Source organism: Taudactylus pleione, unplaced genomic scaffold, assembly GCF_031769625.1.
Source record: "Taudactylus pleione unplaced genomic scaffold, aTauple2 ptg000040l, whole genome shotgun sequence".
Lineage (NCBI taxonomy): Eukaryota > Metazoa > Chordata > Amphibia > Anura > Myobatrachidae > Taudactylus > Taudactylus pleione.
The window spans coordinates 30,617,755-30,639,263 of NW_028284442.1; the positions used below are offsets into that span (position 1 = coordinate 30,617,755).

At 47.5% G+C, this 21,509-nt stretch overlaps 1 protein-coding gene and 1 pseudogene across 5 annotated transcripts in view; one reads left to right on the forward strand and one right to left on the reverse strand.

The window, feature by feature from the left end:
- The window catches only part of LOC148538493 (uncharacterized), a 50,250-nt pseudogene extending 34,246 nt beyond the window's left edge, over positions 1-16,004 (forward strand).
- Positions 1-21,509, reverse strand: part of STX1A (syntaxin 1A) — a 168,474-nt gene that overhangs the window by 73,835 nt on the left and 73,130 nt on the right. For all 5 annotated transcript variants that reach the window (XM_088455195.1, XM_088455203.1, XM_088455219.1 and 2 more), the window contains exon 3: positions 20,725-20,824. In XM_088455195.1, the coding sequence (XP_088311321.1) occupies positions 20,725-20,824 (100 nt within the window). The remainder of the gene's footprint in view (positions 1-20,724; positions 20,825-21,509) is intronic.

A 21,509-nucleotide genomic window follows, 5' to 3' on the forward strand; every position in this document is an offset into this window, starting at 1 on the left:
CGGAGGAGCAGACGACAGAGCGGGGATTAAGGTAAGTGGAAGTTGTTGTTTTTTGTGTGTGTGTCTGGGGTGGGGGGGTACTAGGGGCACTGCAGGGGGTAGTACAAGGGTCACTGCTGGGGGGGTACTACAAGGGGCACTGCTGGGGGGGTATGACTACTAGGGGCACTGCAGGGGTTACTACAAGGGGCACTGCTGGGGGGGCACTACTACTACTAGGGGCACTGCAGGGGGTACTACAAGGGGCACTGCTGGAGGGGATTACTGGGGGTACTACTAGGGGCACTGCTGGGGGTACTACTAGGGGCACTGCTGGGGGTACTACTAGGGGTACTGCTGGGGGGACTACTAGGGGCACTGCTGGGGGGACTACTGGGGGGACTACTACTGGGGGCACTGCACACTGGTGGGACCACTACAAGGGGACACAGCATAGAGGGGGATTACAACTAGGGGTACTCCTGGGGGGACTGTTACTGGGGGCACTGCTGGGGCAGACTGCTACTGGGAGCATGGCTGGGCTGGGCATGACTCTGTGTGGCTTGAAGGGGCCCCCCGCAACTTAGTTGCCCTGGGGCCCCCACAAGCCTTAATCCGGCCCTGTGGATGTGACCCTTTAGTTGCACACAGATATACAAGTGTTGCATATCAAATGACTCTAGCAGAGTAGCTCGGGTACTGGCTGCCACTCAGCCAGGCAAGTCATGCTGTGTGGCGTATTGAGGCTAGATTATGAGCACACATTTGTGTGTATTAAAATACACAATATATGAGCTTCCATATGTATCGTATGAATATGCACTGCATTGCCGGTATCACATATAATTTAATTGACCCCTAATAATTGAAAGTACCCTCTCACGCTGCAGTTTGTACCACAGTAACTGTAAAGAATAACTTATTCTGTTTTGGCCATGTTCAGAAAGCAACACACCCTACAACTGAAATACAGTAACAGGTCACTGCCCAGTTTTAGCACATCCTTTAAGGCAACTTCCATCTAAAGGTAAAAATCCCAGTTTGGGTGGAAAATGCTAAGTAACGCAGGGTACTCGATTCAGCAGCGATCGCAATTGCAACTACATACATAGATTGAGTGACGGTTAGCCATTGCACATGCTTATGCACCGCATGTGCGCGGCGATCGCACTGCGATTAAGCACGCAGACAGGAATTCATCGCAGAGTGAGTGACAGGCCGTGAGCGTTTGGGGGTGCTGACAGGGGAGTGGTTTCAGAAACGCAGGCGTGCCTGACTGATTGAACGCTGTTGCATGGGCGTGCATAAATTAGCCACTGCGATTGCATACGCAGCTTGAGAACCTTCTGCGTGCGACGGGTCAGAGCTGCTGTAATTGTGCGTGACGGGCCGATGTGCTTCGATGTTACCGATGTATACGCAGGACTGCGAGGTATTACGCATGTGAGAAAGCAGTAGTGGGCATCTCTATGTTGGCTCAGCGGTGGCAGGCATTAGCATATTATCGCAGCTGCATTGCGTGCGATTACGCAGCTGCGATTGCAATTGCGATCTGCACTGAATCAGGCCCACAGTTTTCAGATAGTCACTTAACAGGGGTCAGACATATCGTCCTCTGTGTGCCCACCATTGTTACGTTCGGTATTGCCTGCTGATTTGTCTGAAAAAGCTCAGGTTGGCAGAACCATTGTCAGCAGGTATCAGTGGACACTAATTGGTCCTGTGACAGGCCCCTGCCAGAAGGGTAGGTACAAAAGCAAGTGGAGCATCGACAAAAGACATCAGACATCTGATAATAACCGGCTGCTTCATTAAAATTACCACATCCAATAAGGTTACGTCAATCACTCACTCAGATCATACAAATCACAAAGAAAACTAGCGACATGAAAAAATTATTAACTGGGATAGTGATAATAGTATTAAACTATAATTTCACATATGTCCCAAATGAATGAGCTACATTATTATCATTATTAATTTTAACAATATTGTTATATATTTGTAAAACATTAGTTATAAATACAAAAACATTTTTCTACAAAAGAAAAAAAGGGTCATATGAAATAAATGTACCCTAGGCGGTGTAATATCACATCTAGCACATAGTCATGGAAACACATACAGGTACATCTACTCCCAGGCAGCGGAGAGCTGACTGTTCATTGACGTATATATGCCCAGTATGAGTGGCATCACAACAGCTTTTTGTGATATAATAAATCAGTTACATAGTTTACTCTTAAACTGGGCACACACTATAAGATATCTCGTGCTGATTGTATAGTGTGTACTCCTGATTGCACGCGCATGTTGGCCGTTCATTACATCGTCTCATCGTACAGTGTGTACGGCCGGCGCAATGTATCATCGCATTGTGTTGTTCCAAAGCTTGGAGAGAGATAAAGTGGAGAGAGTGTTAATCAATCAGCATCTGTCATTTTTCAAATACAGCCTATAAAAATATGAGATATGGTAAGAACTTACCCTTGTTATCTCTATTTCTACGAAGTCCATAGGGTTCCACAGGATACCTTGGGGTATAGGTGTGACGTCAGTCGCTGGGCACCATAGAGTTAAGCTTTTCAGCCTCCCAGGATGCACTAGGGTCCCCCTCCTATACCCCGCCCCCGAGCCAAGGCACCTCAGTTAGTTATCAAGCCATAGGCCGGAGGAGGAGAAGGAAGAGAGAGAAAAAAGATCTGGACACATACAAGAATCACATTCTCACCAGAGGGAGACGGAAAACCGGTGACCAGAGCAAAGCCCATCTGCAGCACAGGTGCGACAGGGCGGGAGTCCTGTGGAACCCTATGGACTTCGTAGAAATAGAGATAACAAGGGTAAGTTCTTACCATATCTCATATTTTCTACTTCAGGGTCCATAGGGTATCCACAGGATACCTTGGGGATGTCCCAAAGCAGTATCCTTTCAGGGTGGGGACGCTCCTGTGCAGAAAGGAGAATCCGCCGCCCGAAGGAAGCATCCTGAGAGGCGAAGGTGTCAAACCTGTAATACCTCACGAAGGTATGGACAGAGGACCACATAGCAGCCTTGCAGATCTGAACTGCCGAGGCACCACGTCGAGCTGCCCACGAAGGACCCACAGACCTAGTGGAATGAGCCTTCAGAGAAGGAGGGACCGGTAGGCCTTCATGAAGATAAGCTTCAGAAATAGCCATACGGATCCAGGCTGCCAAAGTTTGCTTTGAAGCAGGCCAACCCTTTTTACGGAAGCCATAGAGGACAAACAAAGCGTCCGACTTCCTAAACGAAGAAGTGCGGTCAACATAAGTCCTTAAGGCCCGCACAACATCCAAAGAGGCCTCACCCACGGAAAGACCCGGTGAGTTAAAGGCCGGAACAACTATTTCCTCGTTAACATGAAACTGGGAAACAACTTTGGGAAGAAACTCGGGCCGAGTGCGGAGCACTGCCCTGTTCCCATGAAAAACCAAGAAAGGGGGTCTACAAGAAAGAGCCCCTAACTCAGAAACACGTCTGGCCGAAGCAATGGCCAGAAGGAAAACAGTCTTAGCTGTTAGCCATTTAAGATCCACTGAGCCCAGTGGTTCAAACGGCGGTCCTTGGAGAGCCCTCAGGACCACAGCCAAATCCCAAGGTGCCACAGGTGGAACAAAGGGCGGCTGAATGCGGAGAACACCCTGCATAAAGGTGCGCACATCCGGGATTGTAGCAATCCTACGGTGAAACCAGACAGATAGGGCCGAAACCTGTACCTTCAAAGAAGCAAGGCGAAGCCCATGATCTAGTCCCGCTTGCAGGAAGGCGAGAATCCGAGACAGACGAAACTCCCGCGGTGCATAACCTCTCGGTCGACACCACTGGAAGAACGTATGCCACACGCGATGGTATATCCTCGCGGAAGACGGTTTCCGAGCTCGTAACATGGTACGCACCACAGAGCTGGAAAACCCCCGGGACCTCAGCATGGCCGTCTCAACAGCCACGCCGTCAAAGACAGCCGAGTCAGGTCCGGGTGAAGGCAAGGACCCTGAGACAGAAGGTCCGGTCGTAGCGGCAACCGCAGAGGACTGTCCACGGACAGACCCTGAAGGTCTGAGAACCAGTGCCGTCTGGGCCACGCGGGAGCTATCAACAGGAGCGTCCCTCCTTCCTGTTTGAATTTCCGGATTACCCGTGGAAGAAGGGAGACCGGAGGGAACAGGTATGCGAACCGGAACGTCCACCGGACGGACAGAGCATCCACCAGAGACGCCCCTTCGTCTCTTGTGCGAGACCCGTACACCGGCAACTTGTTGTTGTGCCGGGACGCCATGAGGTCGATTTCTGGAAGACCCCACCTGTCCACCAGTAGTTGAAAAACGTCCGGGTGCAGGGACCATTCCCCTGGATGAACGTCCTGGCGACTTAGAAAGTCCGCCTCCCAATTTAGCACTCCCGGGATGAAGACCGCTGATATGGCCGGAAGATTGCGCTCCGCCCAAACCAGGATCCGAGAGACATCTACGAGAGCCGCCCGACTGCGAGCTCCTCCTTGCCTGTTTATGTAGGCCACGGTGGTAGCGTTGTCCGACTGGACCTGCACCGGGCGACCCTGGAGAAACCGCTGTGCCTGCTGGAGAGCATTGAAGACCGCATGGAGTTCCAAGATATTTATTGGAAGCTCCGCTTCTGTCGGCGTCCACCTGCCCTGGAACAAGTGTGGACCCGAAACTGCTCCCCAGCCCCGAAGACTGGCGTCCGTTGTCAACAGGACCCAATTTGGAACCCAGAACGGTCGTCCCTTGTTGAGGTGGGTCGTCTGTAACCACCACGCAAGGGACAGGTGAACCTCCGGGGTGAGCACAATCGTCCGGGACTTCAGAGACTGAGGCAGCCCATTCCACTTGGACAGGATCAGGTGCTGCAGAGGTCTGGAGTGAAACTGGGCGTATTCCACCATGTCGAACACCGACACCATGGAGCCCAGTAACCTCATCGCCGAGTGTAAGGACACCCGGCGGCTGTGCAGACAACTGCGCACCCTTGACTGTAAAGCAGAGATCTTGTCCTCCGTCACGAAGATCCTTTGCTGTCCCGAGTCCAATAAGGCTCCAAGATGCAGAATCCTCCGAGACGGGATTAGAGTGGACTTCTGCCAGTTGATTAGCCAGCCGTGCCGTTGCAGCAGTGCAATGGTCAGGTCCAAGTGGCGTAACAGGAGCTCTGGAGATCCTGCCACCAATAACAGGTCGTCCAAATACGGCAACATGCGGACTCCCTGCAGCCGCAGAGGAGCCGCCATGACCGCCATCACCTTGGTGAAAACACGTGGTGCTGTTGCCAGGCCAAAAGGTAACGCCCGAAACTGGAAGTGGTCGCTGCGGATTGCAAACCTGAGGAACTGTTGATGGTGCAAAAGAATAGGGACATGCAGGTAAGCGTCCTGTATGTCCAATGACACCATGTAGTCCCCTAGAATGATGGACCATAGGGTCTCCATCCGAAACTTCGGGACCCGCAAAGACTTGTTGAGTGCTTTGAGGTTGAGAATCGGACGATATGACCCATTGGGTTTCTGTACCAAAAATAGATTTGAATAGAAACCCTGGCCCCTCTGGGAGAATGGAACAGGCACTATAACTCCAGCCTGGAGTATAGTGTGCAATACCTTCCGCAGCTCCGTAGCCTTGTTCCGGTCTGATGGTAGACCCGTGGTGAAGAATCGAGCCCGGGGTCTGTGCCGGAAGGAGAGGGCGTATCCGTGGGAAACCACCTCCAGAACCCAAGTGTCTGTCGTAGTGGTCGACCAACACTGGGCGAACTGTAGCAGGCGGCCTCCCACCCTGGGATCCCCCAAAGGGAGGCCCGGACCGTCAGGCCGCAGGCTTGTCATCTGGCTTGGGGGCCGGACGTCTGGTACTCCATGCCTGCTTCCGGGGCTTGACCGATTTCTTAGGGCCAGCCTGTCGAGGAAACGACTGTGGTTTGGGCCTGCCCTGGGCCCTAGATGACCGAAAGGACGATGGTCCAGAACCAGAAGGAGCAGCGGCCGACGGGAGACAAGCAGATTTGGCTGCCGCCAGCGTGGCCACAATCTTATCCAGATCCGGACCAAAGAGAACTTCTCCGGTAAACGGCAACGCTTCCAGACCTTTCTTGGAATCTGCGTCCGCCTTCCAGGATCGCAGCCACAAGGTGCGACGAGCAGCTACCGCTGCTGAAGAAATTCTAGACACCAGAGTACTAATGTCTAGAGCCGCCTCGTTGATGTAGGTGGCCGAATCACGGAGATTGCCAATCAACTCCGCCTGTTCGGCCGGACAGTCGGATTCAAAAGAAGCCTCTAATGAATCCGCCCAGCGCTCCATCGCTCTGGCAACCCAGCAAATGGCCATAGCCGGCCGTGCTGCCCCCCCTGCAAGGGAATAAGCGGACTTCAGGCAGATTTCTACCTTGCGGTCCGTAGCATCCTTAAGGGAGGACATGGATGGCATCGGCAATGTGGCACTACGGACAAGACGGGTCACGTGAGAATCCACCTGTGGAGGGGATTCCCACTTAGCAAAATAATTATCCGCAAACGGATAAGCCACCGCCAGGCGTCTCTGCGGCTGGTATCTTTTGCCAGGTTGTTTCCACGCCTCCTCTAAATGGTCCACCAACTGACCCGAAAGAGGAAAGACTGTGGCATCGCCCTTCACATCTTTGAAAAAGGCATACTTAGATTTAGCCGCTGGGGGAACTTCGTCCTCAATCACCAAGGCTGTGCGGACCGCCCGAATAAGTCCAGGAATATATACTTTGGACTTAGCATCAGCGTCCTTAGTATGGAGAGGTTCCTGATCGTAAGGATCCAGAATCTCCCCATCATCAGACGTCCCTTCGTCATCCTCATAAGGAGCGGACAGAGACGCCACTGGCCTTTTATGAGGCCGCATCACAGACTCCCCTTGCAACACATCCGACAAGTGCTGTACAGAACTCGTCAGGGAGTTAACCCACGCTGGCTCCTGAGAACCCGGGAGCGGGGAAATAGGGAGACTGTGGGGTACCACCAATTGTCGTGGGAACCCCTGCATGGGTGACGACACCACAGACTGCTGGGACAAACCCATCGGAGTAAACGCGGGCTGCGGAGCTAACTGGCCCACTAAAGCTGTTAACGCCTGAGCGAAACAAGCCCAGGGCGGCTCCTGTACCGGTGCTGTAACCGTAATAGGCCGCGCCATGGACAAACACTGCCGGCAAAGGCCCTCCGCGCTACCCTCCCCCTCTGCTAACGGTACTTTGCACGTGGTACACTGTAGCCGGAGGGGAAAATCACTTTCAGACATGATGGCACCACGTATGTGACCTCTCTCACCAATTAAGTATTAAATAGGCGAGAGACCACCCTGCAGCACCGCACCGCAAGGGCTTTAGCAGAAAGAACAGGGACAGTAATAACAGTTTAGAGAAGAAAAGTTACAGGCAGCGCTAGCACAGTCACATACAATGCAGAGAAATAACAATTCCTGCACTAACAGCGCTGATCACTCAACTACACAGACACAGGGCCTGGTAGGACACAGCGCTGCATACACAGACCTGAGCCACAGCGGAGGAGAGGTATGCGGGGGGACCCAGACCACGATGCTTCCGTCCAGCGCTTCCAGCAGCGTTCACCATGCGTTCTGGAGAAGATGGCCGCCGAGGAGCAGAGAGGAGGCTGGCCTGGGGGAGGAGCGCTGCCACAGGACCAGTCGGCAGCATGCAGAGAGGGCTGTGTGCAGCGGGGGAGGCGCCGGCTGTGAGACAGGGAAGGCGCGCTCCCCTGGCATGCATTTAACCCCTGGGACGCCGCAGCGCTACCGCTCTGCTGCGGTCCGCTGTCCCAGGGGGTAGTGGAAAGCGCAGGTGGTCGCCTGGCTCCACGCTGCAGCCAGTCCCCAGGGAGCCCCCTGCCTGGGGACTTAGGACCATGTGACCAGTGGGAACCCACCGCGGGACCCCGCTGTTTACCTTTGTCCCCCTTGGATCCGGCCATGGTCCGGAACATCTGGGGTCACCGCTAGCTGTGACCCCAGATGCTCACCAGCATCCCCGGATCGGTACCGGCGTTCTGGTACTGGCGGGGGTGTAGGGAAGACAGCATGGACGTCAGGACTGACTGTCCATGCTGTACATAGAGATGTGCAGCCACAGCTGCACTGAAGAAAGCTTCAGGGGTTCTTCTAGCCCCCACTCCGACAGGTGCACCCGACGCCGGCCGGGCACCAAACTAAACTGAGGTGCCTTGGCTCGGGGGCGGGGTATAGGAGGGGGACCCTAGTGCATCCTGGGAGGCTGAAAAGCTTAACTCTATGGTGCCCAGCGACTGACGTCACACCTATACCCCAAGGTATCCTGTGGATACCCTATGGACCCTGAAGTAGAAATGATAGCTAAAAGCTGATTGGTTGATACTTGATCTATCTCCACTTTATCTCTCACCAAGCTTTGATAACTCTCCTCCTCAATCTCAGCCTGCCTATAATTTATCCCTGAATGGAATGAAGTTACATGTCTGCGTGTAACAGTTTTGGCATCTGGTCAATCGGTGGCAGTAGGATAGAAAAGGATCATTGAATGTGATTGGATGGCGGCATAGGCTGTGGCAGAGAATACGGACAAGTGATGGTCAAAGACAGGAACCAGTTACTCTGATTTGTCAGGGAAGCAGAGAATTAAGGTGGCTCAATTGGTGTCGATCTTCCCGCAGATGAGTGACTATTTGCTACTGCACATGCGCGAAAAGACAGATCCTTACTGCGCATGCGCAAACCAAGTGTCTGATGGTGATCCCAATTGTGTACGGCATCGCTAACACTTGAGAAGGGATTTGCAATCCCTGGATGTTTCAGGGCGGATATTGGAAGGTGACCTAAAGTGATCGCAGAAAGGTGCCCTTTCATGGGCGTGTTATAGGAGTGTCACTGGCGTGTTTAGTTGGATTAGAGGAGTAGATAGAGTAGACCCTAAGCTACAGCAAATATCGATGGTGCAACCAATGTTGGCGTGTTTACAATCTCCATTGCAAATGCACAGACCACACAGCCTGATAGGGGGCGTCTTAGAGCTTGTACACTCCATGGCGGCACTGTACAGCACAAAGAGAATGATGAGATTAGCATTTACATATTCCCGCAATTGCTACTGAGAGAACGTCTGCGACCGCGGCTACATTACCAACCATCCCTGAATCAGGCCCACTATCGGAATTCCCAGTGAGACAGCCTGGATATTAGACACCCTTCTGTCTAGTACATTTACTGTATGTTTTACCATATGATCATTAAACTCCTGTGTCCATTTTTTCAATCCATGCTTACTGATATACTCATAACTGTAATCATAGTACTTTGTAATGCTAAGTAGCACATATTGGGCCCTATTTACTACAATCTGCATTTAAAATGATGTTGTAGTGCGATATTTCCGACTAGTGGCGGCTCTAGGGGTGGGGCTGCAGCGCAGTCGAAATTTCAAATAGGGGAGCCACACCAACAGCCAGTAAGTCCTGGCTGGCGATGTTTGGCAGCGTTTGAATGGCAGTTGATGTGGTTCCCCTTTGTTAATTTTGGACTGCGCTGCAGCCCGACCCCTGGAGCCGCCACTGTTTCCGACCAAATTCGCATTGAGAATTTAGGAAATATCACAGGAATTTATCAAAAATCCCTTGCAGGGACAGAACTTGCAATAAAGCTCTGTCCCTGTGAATCACATCCCCCTATATTTTTTGGAAAAAGTACAGGGAGAATGTGTCTGCGCCAAACCCCCTGCAACTGCTCCACCCTCCCCCGCGATCCTCCAATGGGTCCCCACCTCCCCCTATGCAGCCGCTGACCAGGGTCACAGTGCAGGAGCCATAGGACCAGTTGACCGGAGCCCCAGAGGACATCACCAGAGCACCGATCTCCAGCCCCTGGAATCCGGTAAGTGTTTGGGTTTTTTTTTTACTTTTTTTTGTTTTGAAGTGATCAGCTTGTGGTCTATTTAGGCCACACAGCTGATCACTGGGGCCCGGCTCTGCACATTAGAGTAGAGCATGGGTTGGGGAACTAGGGGAAACCCTGGATAACGCCATCTTCAGGTTTCCCCCGGTTTTTTTCTCATTTCATTTTTAGTAAACCTGGCCAGATCACATTTTCCATTACAACTATGGGAAATGCGATCTGCTTACTAAATATATGTGATAATTAGATTGCAGTAGAATTTTCCGAATTATACTTCAATTGCTCCTTAGTAAATTTATGTGATACTAAAATAATGTGAAAAGGGTGTGAAAACACCATTTTCACTTTATTTTAGTAAAAATAATGTTAATAAATAGGCCCCTAACTCATTTGGCATCAGGAGCTGTATAGGAGCGGTCTCAGGGTTTTTTTTTTTACTTTTTTTATCCATATAAATTGTGACAGATCAGGAACAGAAAAGATTCTCCATAAACATTTATCAAAACCACTGGACTGCAGAACAAAATGGGCCTAAATTAATAATATAAGATGGTAATATTATATTTTTTTTATATCTATATTAAATGAGACCAGTATTATTTATTTTATTATTAAATGGGGGCACTAGCATTTATTTATTCTCTAAAGGGAGTAGACATATGGACAAACAGAGATTTATTTAGTAATGGGGGCACACTTAGAGACTTGTTTAGTGATGAGGCCTCATCACTAATGTTTTAAATATTCATTCCATAGGAGACAATGGACCAGTATTTATTATTTCCGCGGCACCCACAAGCCACCAGGGGCCCAGTGCTACTTAGCATCAGCCCATTTCTACAGATTGCTCCTATTCTGAGGAATAAATATTGAGTTCATTCAAATCTTGTTTATCATATTCCCACTCCTGTGACGCATAAATTATCCCGTGCAAAATAAATAACAGACTGAGCTTCATATATGTATAATATGAAAATATTTCTATAGACGCTTCCAGTAACACGCAGGGCATGCAGCAGCACGCTGGAGCAGATTGATATGACAGATGAGTACCTGACATATTTCTTGCCATACGATAAAGGTTCAGCACGGGCAAAAAGGGACCATTCATGAGAGCCTGAGGCCAGAAAGCATCTTGCAGTGGAATCTAGAGCTGGAATCCAATTATACGTTTATAACAGAGCAGGAGGGTCTGGGTCCTTTCTCGCACTCCGATCACACAGAAAAAGAGAGCCCAGGCTTAAGGAAATAATTATCTAGTCTTAATTGCTACAGTAACATCCACTGGCAAAGATCCAAGCTGCTGATCCTCCATTCATAACCTTTTCTGACTGGGAGTCAGGCACCAAGAGACTGAACATGATACACAGACAGGTGTGACCTGTGACGGAGTGATGCGCGTATACACACACTGGGGAGCAATTGTATAAACAGTATGGACAACAAATGCAGAAATGCATCCAGAAATCTTCAATGGTTCACCGCTGTAACTCGGCCCTTCTCTCGTCTAGAATATCTATAATAGCTGTAAGCAGAGCTTCCAAATAGCAGCACAGAACACTGGCATGCAAAGCAGTACATATAAAGTAGAAATTGCATTTTATGTATTGCATAATTAAAGCTGCATGTATCAGCCCATAGGGCTCCCCCAATTCCCAGAGCCCTCTGGGCTACTATATGCAGTCATTTTCCACAGGGTTTTGTGGTTTATCTGACAGCCCTGGCCAAAAACTGGGGAGCTGTGACCCTGCAGAGGACATGAGCTGTGTGGGAGAGGATGGCCCACCCCAATCAGAAAGTGCAATCATGGAAACTGTGACTTCTAATTATTAATTAGTACTCATACTCACTCTTACCTTCCACAGACGTATTTAACAGACAGGAACTAGCACTCTACAAATCTACTGTACATGCAATTCCCAACTGACGGGAACTGGCGATCTGCCTGTGGTTACCAGCTGCCTGGAGCCAGGAACTAGAACATGATCTGTAAATAGCCGCCTGGAGCCAGGAACTAGTACTGTACAGTACATGCAGTTGCCAAATGCCAGGAACTGGCAATCTGCCTGTGCTTACCAGCTACCTGGAGCCAGGAACTAGAACATGATCTGTAAATAACAACTGCCTGGTGCCAGGAACTAGTACTGTACAGTACCTGTAATTGCAAACTGCATGGAGCCAGGAACTAGTACTATACAGTACATGCAGTTGCCAAATGCCAGGAGCTGGCAATCTGCCTGTGGTTACCAGCTACCTGGAGCCAGGAACTAGAACATGATCTGTAAATAGCCACCTGAGCCAGGAACTAGTACTGTGCAGTACCTGCAGTTGCCAAATTCCAGGAACTGGCAATCTGCCTGTGGTTACCAGATGCCTGGAGCCAGGAACTAGAACATGATCTGTAAATAACAACTGCCTTGAGCCAGGAACGGTTACCAGCTGCTTTGAGCCAGGAACTAGCACAGGATCTGTCAATAATAGCTGCCTGGAGCCAGGAACGAGCACAGTACCTGTAATTACCAACTGCCTGGAGACTTGAACTAGAACAGGATCTGTAAATAATAACTGTCTGGAGCCAGGAATGAGCACAGTACCTGTGATTACATTGAACTAGCACACTGCATGCCTCCATCAACATAGAACTCTACTAAGAGCTACAACTGTTATTCTGCTGCCTACTGATAAGTGTCTCCCCCACCATTTAGACTGTAAGCCCTTTGGGCATGGCCATCTTTATCTTCTGTTTCATGTCATTGGCCTATGCCGGGTTGAACATATGCCCATTGGCGGAGCGTATCTTGCATGCTGTCTATAATGTCATTCTCTCATAGGTAATGCTCAGTGAGGAAGTGTCACCAGAACTGCGGGGTATGCACAATTGGACCTAAGTGACAATATGCCTATTTGGAGGAGTATCTGTTGCACCTAGTACTGGGTATATACAAGCGCACGCGGATGACGATGACTAGTAGCAAACAAAGTATACAAAAAGGGGCGGGCGCACACCGCAAGATGAGTACAATTCTCCATATGGGCGGATATACAGATTCTTGCCATGCTCCTTTGGAAGAAACAACCGGTTTCAGTTCAATTCTGCACTATGGCCCATTGTATGCTGTTATTTGTATGTGTCACAAGCCCAACACTGAGTAATATGTTGGCACTTTATAAATAAAATATTATAATAATGATGTATGAAAATATTGATGGTAATGCAGCTTTAAATGACAATTAAACCGAAGTCACAAGTTGCCTTATATAGAGAAACCAAATATTAAACTTCACAGATGCTGTATGTATGTGGAAGACTCCGATGCCTTCACAGAACAGAGATATTGTCCATAGAGTGTAGATTTTTTTTTACTTTTGTTATTTGACAAACAAATTGTATTTTGAGTTCATCATTGGTGGGAAATTATTGTATATCATTATGAAATTCACTTCAAATCCATGTTCCGAGAAATTAAAATTCTCTAAACATAAGTTAAAATTAACAACAGTATTTGGTCTCCACAATTCTTTCCCTGTTACTATTACAGAACCTTTTAGTGGATTCAGAATGTAATGCTATGTATCCTTAAATCAGAAGAAGTAAAAAAGAGAGGGCTCATTGCTGGTCATTTAACAACCCACTCCAGCGCCTTGTCCTGAACCATTCCCGTGTACTTTATGAAGTGTTTTTGGGACCACTGCCCAGCTGGAAGGCCCGTGACCTTCAACGGAGACCCAGCTTTCTGACACTAGGCTCAACATTGTGCTCCAAATTGACCTCTAGTCTCCTCGACTCCATGGGGGCGATTCAATTGTTAGCACCTGCGGCAGCAGGTGCCGGGCGCCCGACCGAGCAATTCAATTGTTGCTCTGTATGGGCGCATACAACCGCGGGAGCATACATTTCAGCTCGCAGCCCCCGAAATGTGCTATGGGTCGGCATTTGGGCGGCCAAACGGGGGTTTGGGCACCCAAAGCAGGACTTTAAACGGGTTTAGCCGCTTTGCGCGGCTAAACCCTGTCTTTTTGGGCCCGACATGCGCGATATGCACACAATTGAATATTGCACCCTGATCTCCCGTCGCTTTAGACGGTAGATAGGGTGCGATAAAACAATTGAATCACCCCCCATGATGAAAACACACATTCAAGACAATCGGTATCAGATGCATCACGGTCTCTAACGTCACACCCGCGACACTCCCATAACATGTCCTTAAGACAGACCATCTTCGTGCATTTGAATAGCCACCAACAGCACAGGAACCCCCAGCACATTTCCAGGACACCTCAGATGCAGTGCATCTCAATCGGTCCTGCTCCTTTGTGCGCAAACACAAAGGGACGCATACGCTGTGACACTTTTTAGCAACAGACGAATGCGCAGCTGAAACATATTGACCATTTATCGGCACTGCGTGTCATTCAGAATGAGGCCCTTGGTCTGGTACAATTTAAGACAAATCCCACACACTCTTAATCAGTTGAATGGAAAGACGCAAATGTAATGTCTTTTCAGTAGATCACAGGCAATAACAAAAATACCACTTTACTTTCCTCAAATGTGTTTTTGCTGTGCAAGGGAAGCAATCAACCTAACAAACCTGCTTCTTTTGTGTTCTAGCAAAACAAATAAATTATACATAGCTGCCCACACAGAAAGTGTCAGTTTGGAAGCATTGCTTAAATACTTTCCACAGGCACTTAAAAAAGGTAACTTAACTAAACAATAGCTTAAGAAAGTTCCAATTATTTCAGTAAATAGCAAGTTATTTTCTTGTCTGTAGTGCTGAAATGGATGACTGCAGTGTTTACAGCTACCTATGATGATTACAATGACCTCCAATAAGGTGATTATATATATATATATATATATATATATATATACATACATACATATACACAGATATATGTATATGCTGTTATGCGTATAAAACTGTTTTGTGTCCTCATATAGGGCAGTCTGATCAGGTTTCCCTTTTTTTTAGTGCCAAAGTATTTCTCTTTGATTGGCTATCTGGGGCGGTTATCAAGAATGTTACTGTTTGGCCGGAGGGGGCCTTACTGAAACTACAAGGTTGCTTGGATTGTAGCGATTGGGATTTATTTTTAGAGGAAGCTAGGATGGGTTCTGATATAAATGTGGACCAGTTAGCCTCTATGGTTCTATTGTATCTGAACTGTTGTATAGAAAGTGTAACATTTAAGAAAGTCATACGTTTCTTCCCCAATGATAAGCCTCGGATGAATGGCAATGTACATTCCTTGTTACGAGCTAGATACCTCGCCTTCAAATCTGGGGATTGTTTAGCATATTCTACTGCCTGGTCTGATTTGAAGAAGGGTATTGGACTGGCTAAGAAGGCTTACTCTGATAGGATAGAGTCACTTTAGTGAATCTGGTGACTCTAGGTCCTTGTGGAAGGGAATTAAGCACTTAACCGACTATAAAGATTTGAATTCGGGTGGCCCTAAGATGGGTGGCCCTTCGGCTGACGAATTTAATCAATTTTATGCTAGGTTCGATGTTGTGGATAATAATTGTGCTATCACGATTAATGATCCAGGGGGTTCTTGGATCTTGGCAGAGGCCGATGTTAGGTCTTGTTTGCGGGGGTACCAGTTCTAGGAAGGCTGCGGGCCCTGATTGTATTCCCGGTAAGGTTTTGCGTGAGTGCGCTGATCAATTATCTGTCATTCTCACATTTATTTTTAATTTGTCTCTTGCTCAAGGTATTGTCCTGGGTTGTTTTAAGACTACCACAATTGTTCCTGTTCCTAAAACCACGTCCATTTCTGGTTTAAACGATTTTCGCCCTATTGCCCTTACTTCATTAGTTATGAAGTGTTTTGAGCGTTTGATTTTAGTACGCCTTAAGGGTAGCATCCCAGATGCTTTTGATAATTATCAATTTGCATATAGATCTAATAGATCTACCGAGGATGCTGCTCTTATGGTTCTTCATAAGATATTGTGCCATCTTGAGAACAAGGATTCGTATGTTAGACTGTTGTTCACAGACTACAGTTCTGCTTTTTCACACCGTAGTACCGTCTTTACTTATTGCAAAATTGTTAACAATCGGTTTTGATGTGTCTATCTGCAATTGGTTATTGGATTTTCTGTCTGACCGTTCGCAGTTGGTTAGGTTGGGAGATCTGTTTTCATCTCAATTGCTGTAAATACAGGAGTACCTCAGGGCTGCGTTCTTAGGGCCTGATTCAGACCCGCTCGCGGGTGCTCGCAAGCGGGTCGATGTTGCCCAAGTGCACACGACGGAGGCGGCTACCGTCGTGCGCATGCGCAAAACCCGAATAACGACGGCCAAGCCGTCGTTATGGGTCTCGCACCAAAGGGGGCGTGCTGTCGATGGTGATTGACAGCACGCCCCCTTTGGTGGGCGTGCCGGGGGCGTGGCTGCCCAGACGGAGGCGTTCCCATGGGAACGCCTACCGTCTGGGGCCGGCGCCACTGACATCACTAGTGATGTCAGTGGGAGTGCTTTTGGCTCTGACAGAGCCAAAAGCACTCCAGGGCTTGCGGCAGCGAGACCCTACCGCAACGGTCTCGTCGCAAGCCCGATGGTCGCGATGGTCTTGACCATCGCAACCATCATTTTGGCCGCTCGCTATAGTTGTCGGTGGTTACCCACAGCTATGCAAGCGGCCAGGAGGCCGCTCCAAAAAATACTCCTTGTATACCTCAGACTGTGTTTCCAGTTCTGAATCTAATTTCATCGTGAAATTTGCTGATGATAAAACAATTTTAGGTTTGATTACTAATGAGGATAGCTACAGGGCGGAGGTTGATCGACTAACTAGATGGGGTGAAGATAATAAGTTGCTGTTAAACAGTAAAAAAACTAAAGAGGTAGTGGTTGATTTTAGGAATTTCAAGGAAAAGCGCTCCCCGTCCCTTATTTCTGAATGGTGTTGAAGTAGAGAGGGTGGGTGGTTTTAAGTTCCTTGGTATAAAATTTTCGGAGGACCTGTCGTGGTCGTCTCATGCTTCTTCAGTGTTAGGAAAGGCTCAGCAACGCCTGTACTTCCTTAGGAAATTAAAAGGAAGTGGATTACCTAGGCCATTACTGGTACATTTTTACCGAGGTATAATTGAGAGCCTTTTAACTTATTCGATCACTGTTTGGTACGGTAACTCCACATGTTTGGAGCATAGATCATTGTCTAGAGTGATCAGGGCAGCTGAAAGAATTATTGGTCAGTCTTTACCTAGGCTTGAAGACATTTATATTAAAAGGTGTGCTTCCAAAGCAAATAAGATGGTTGCCGACCATAACCATCCTTGTCACTCTCTTTTCTCACTTTTGCCTTCTGGAAAGCGTTTTAGATGTTTTAAGTGTCGAACTAGTAGGATGCGGAATAGTTTTTTCCCTGCTGCTATTGTTAATTTAAATATTTTAAATTGTGTTATGTAACTGTTGACTGTGAGTATCTTGCATTTCACTTTCGCTGACGCATTTTATGTGGATGTGACAATAAATTTGATTTGATTTGATTTCTATCCTGATATATATATATATACACACACACACACACACGCATTTATTAAAAAATAAAAGCTATGCATTGCCATGGTTTGGAGTTATTATGTCAACACTCAGAATGTAGATACCAGAATGTTGACATGGGCATAATGTTAATATGGTCATTATGTCGACACTGTGAATGTCGACAGTCACAACGTCGACAGTACATGTCAGTGTTAGGGTTAGGTTTAGGCTGCGGTTAAAATTTTAAATAAGTTTAAACATTATAAAAACGCTTTGTTGACATGTCATCATGTTAACATGCACCTGTTGACATGTCGGTATAACATCAATGCTGACATTCAGACAATGTCGACATTCTGAATATTGACATTTCATACCAACTCGAAATAATTATGTTTCTGCAGGGAAGGGCTTAATAGCAGTGTTGCAGTAGGGTTACAGGGTACCTCCACCCAAAATACTGTACCATAATTACTATTTAGGGTTCTATGTACTAAGCCCTCAGATAGAGATAAACTGGAAGGAGATAAACTACCAACCAATCAGCTTCTAACTGTCATTATTCAAACACAGTCTATAAAGTGATAGTTAGGAGCAGATTGGTTGGTACTTTATCTCCAGGGCCAGATTAAGGTTTGTGCATATCCCAGGAAAACAACCCTGTGGGGGCCTCTATCAATATATATAGGAATCTGGCCCTGTTTATCTCCATCCACTTTATTTCTCTTCTTAGTACATAGACCCCATAGTGTGTGTGGTGAGAAGCTAGGTAAAACAAAGTTCTCCTTATCCCCAATGCTCCTGTCTCTCTAAGTTAACTGTCTCCCCTATGCAGAGGTGAGCCTATCATAGCGAATGGATTCTGCGGGCTACCATACACACCCATCTGCATAGAGACTAGGGATGAGCGGTTTGGATTCTGTGGAATCCGAACTGCTCCGAACATTTTGGATCTGAGTCCACCCGAACCCCCGCCTGGCTCGGATCCTCGCGAGGATCCAAACTTCATCCTCCAGGGCTCCACATGTGTAGGGCAGACCGCAGTGAGAGCGGTCTGCCCTACACAGTAACAAACACACAGCCGCCAGCGGCGGCTGTGTGTTTGTTATAGCAGCCAATGAGAGTCAGACAGACTCTCATTGGCTGCTGCGTCCACGGAGGGAGCTGGCTGGAGCTCACTCATGAGCTCCGCCTTGCGGCTCCCCCCGCTGTGGACGGCAGGAGCGGACGGCAGTGGTCGCGGCAGGAGCGGGGTCTCAGGTAAGTTTTTTTTTTCTTTGTGTGTGTGTAAGGGGCCGCTACAGGGGGGGCCGCTACTGGGGGCAATGCATCATTAGGGGGACAACTAAGGGGGCAATGTAGCATAAGGGGGACTACTAAGGGGGCAATGCAGCATAAGGGGGACTACTAAGGGGGCAATGCATTATAGGGGGGACTACTACTGGGGGCAATGCAGTATAAGGGGAACTACTACTGGGGGCAATGCAGCATAGGAAGACTACTACTGGAGGCAATGCAGAATAGGGGGGACTACTACTGGGGGCAATGCAGCATAAGTGGGACTACTACTGGGGACAATGCAGCATAGTGGGGACTACTACTGGGGGAATGCAGCATAAGGGGGACTACTACTGGGGCAATGCAGCATAGAGAGGACTACTACTGGGGGCACTGCATAGGGGGGACTACTACTGGGGGCACAGTATATGGAGACCACTACTGGGGGCACTGCATATGGGGCACTACTGTGTTGCGGTCTAAATTGAGTGTAAATGACTGGAAATTAATGTTATTGAGGTTAATAATACTCTAGGAACAAAAAAAAAGCCCAGCTTTTTTGTCAATTTTTGTAAAAAAATCCAAATTCAAATCCAAAGCAGGACGACGAATCAGAGCCTAATCCAATCCAGCAAAAATGGCCCGATGCACATCCCTAATAGAGACCCAACCAATTCAAACTCATCCATGGCATCCTGAGCATCCCATCCACTGCTGGAGTCTGCGGCACGTTGCCTGGCTAAAATACTATCAGTTTGCATTCCTGTTCCTGTTAACATGACACCAAAATAGAATGTGTATTTCATATGTATTTTTGATGAAATAGTCAGCCTGGCAACAACATTTGCACATGTATTTTATTTCACATTTTCAGAATCTGAATTAAATAAATGAAATAAATATAACTAATTTACACAGACCATACATATAATTGCACTGGAACCATAAAACCTTATTCACCATAAAAATAACGCAATCAAATCACCAACATCGCAGATTTTCCCTCACACCCAGGATGCTGCGATGTTGTAGTACAGTACCATAATGTGTGGTGATGTGCGCCATAGTTTCGCAAAGCGGACAGAATGCAGCCTACCAACTCACTCTGAACTATTGACATCACGAGGTACCAAGGGCCTGATTCAGAGCCGGACGCAATTAGTGCTCGCTCGTCCTGAAAATAGGGGTGGCTATTCAAATGAACCGTTCGCTGTTTGCGGTCTGTTCACGCCTCTAGGTCTGAACGAGCGTACAAAACTTGCGGTCGTTTTTTGGGAAACTACGCCCCCTGGCCGCTCGCATCCTACGTCATGTCCGCTATTTATTAGATTAATCGAGTACATCGAACAGGGTATGAACTGCTCGCTATTCTTGTGGTTGGTTTTTGCTACCACAATTTTGCGAGCAGTTCTGTCTTAAAAAAAACCCAGTGACGTGGTCAATGACGCTGCTGTTTTAAATATGCACACCCATAAAACGCCCGTTTTGACCTTTAAGCACGCCTGCGATCGGATCTCCACTCCCCGTTTTAAAGCACCTTCCCCTGTTACCACCCACATACGCCTCATTCTGTCACTCAAATTAGCAGGCATTCGCTATTTTGCGAGCACATGAATTTCAGCCGCACTGACTGGTTCGCGCATGCGTATAACGATCCGTACGCATGCGCAGTTGGGCAAACATCGCTCGGAGCGAACGAGCTGCCGCTTACGAGTGGCTCTGAATCAGGCCCCAAGTTATTAGAGTCTTCAAATGCTGCATGTATACCTGTTTTGCCCATAAAATGGCTATTTTCACTGTTTGTAGTGTTTGTAGGCCATGGATCACATAATAGTAGTATCACAATAAAAACTGACCTGGCTCTATGAAAAACATGGAAAAGTATATGATAGATATAGGAAATGCGCTTCCAAAGCAGCCTAAAGTGCTCCACTTAGGGTGTCCCGTAATCCAATAGAAAATACATAAAACACATAACTCTAAGAATAATAATGATTACAAAAATAATACATGTAGTACTTACTCTCATCTGGGTTGGGAGAAGCAAGAATAGCGCTGTGCTTTCTTTTCACTTCCTCCACATTTTCAGCTATCTTGTCAATGAAACCTCTGATCTCCTCCACCTGGAGACATAAAAAAAGGAACATTCTCTGAAAATGTACTGGCAGTACAGAAGTCTGAAGAGGAAAAATATGTAGTAAAAGGGAGAAACGGATTAATCTGTAGCATAAGAAGAGAGAAGCAGACTAATATGTATTAAAAGAAGGCAGAAAATGACTAATCTGCACGAGAAGAAGGGAGAAGATGACTAATCTGTATCAGAAGAAGGAAGAATAGGACTAATTTGTAGCAGAAGAAGGGATAAAATAACTTATCTGTATCAGAAGAAGGAAGAATAGGACTAATCTGTTGCAGAAGAAAGGAGAAAATAACTAATCTGTATCAGAAGAAGGAAGAATAGAACTAATCTGTAGCAGAAGAAAGGACATGAGGATTAATCTGTAGCAGAAGAAGGGAGAAGACTAACCTGTAGCAGAAGAAGGAAGAAGAGGGCTAAACTGTTACAGCAGAACAGAGAAATTGACTATTTTGTAGCAGTAGAATGAAGAGAAGGACTAATATATAGCAACAGATGGGACAAGAGGACTAATCTGCACAAGAAGAACAAAAAAGGACTGATCTGTAGCAGAAAGAGGAAAAAAGGTCTAATCTGTAGCAGAAGAATTGAGAAATGGACTAATCTGTAGCAAAAGAAGGAAGAGAAGGACTAATCTGTAGCAAAAGAAGGAAGAATAAGACTAATCTGTA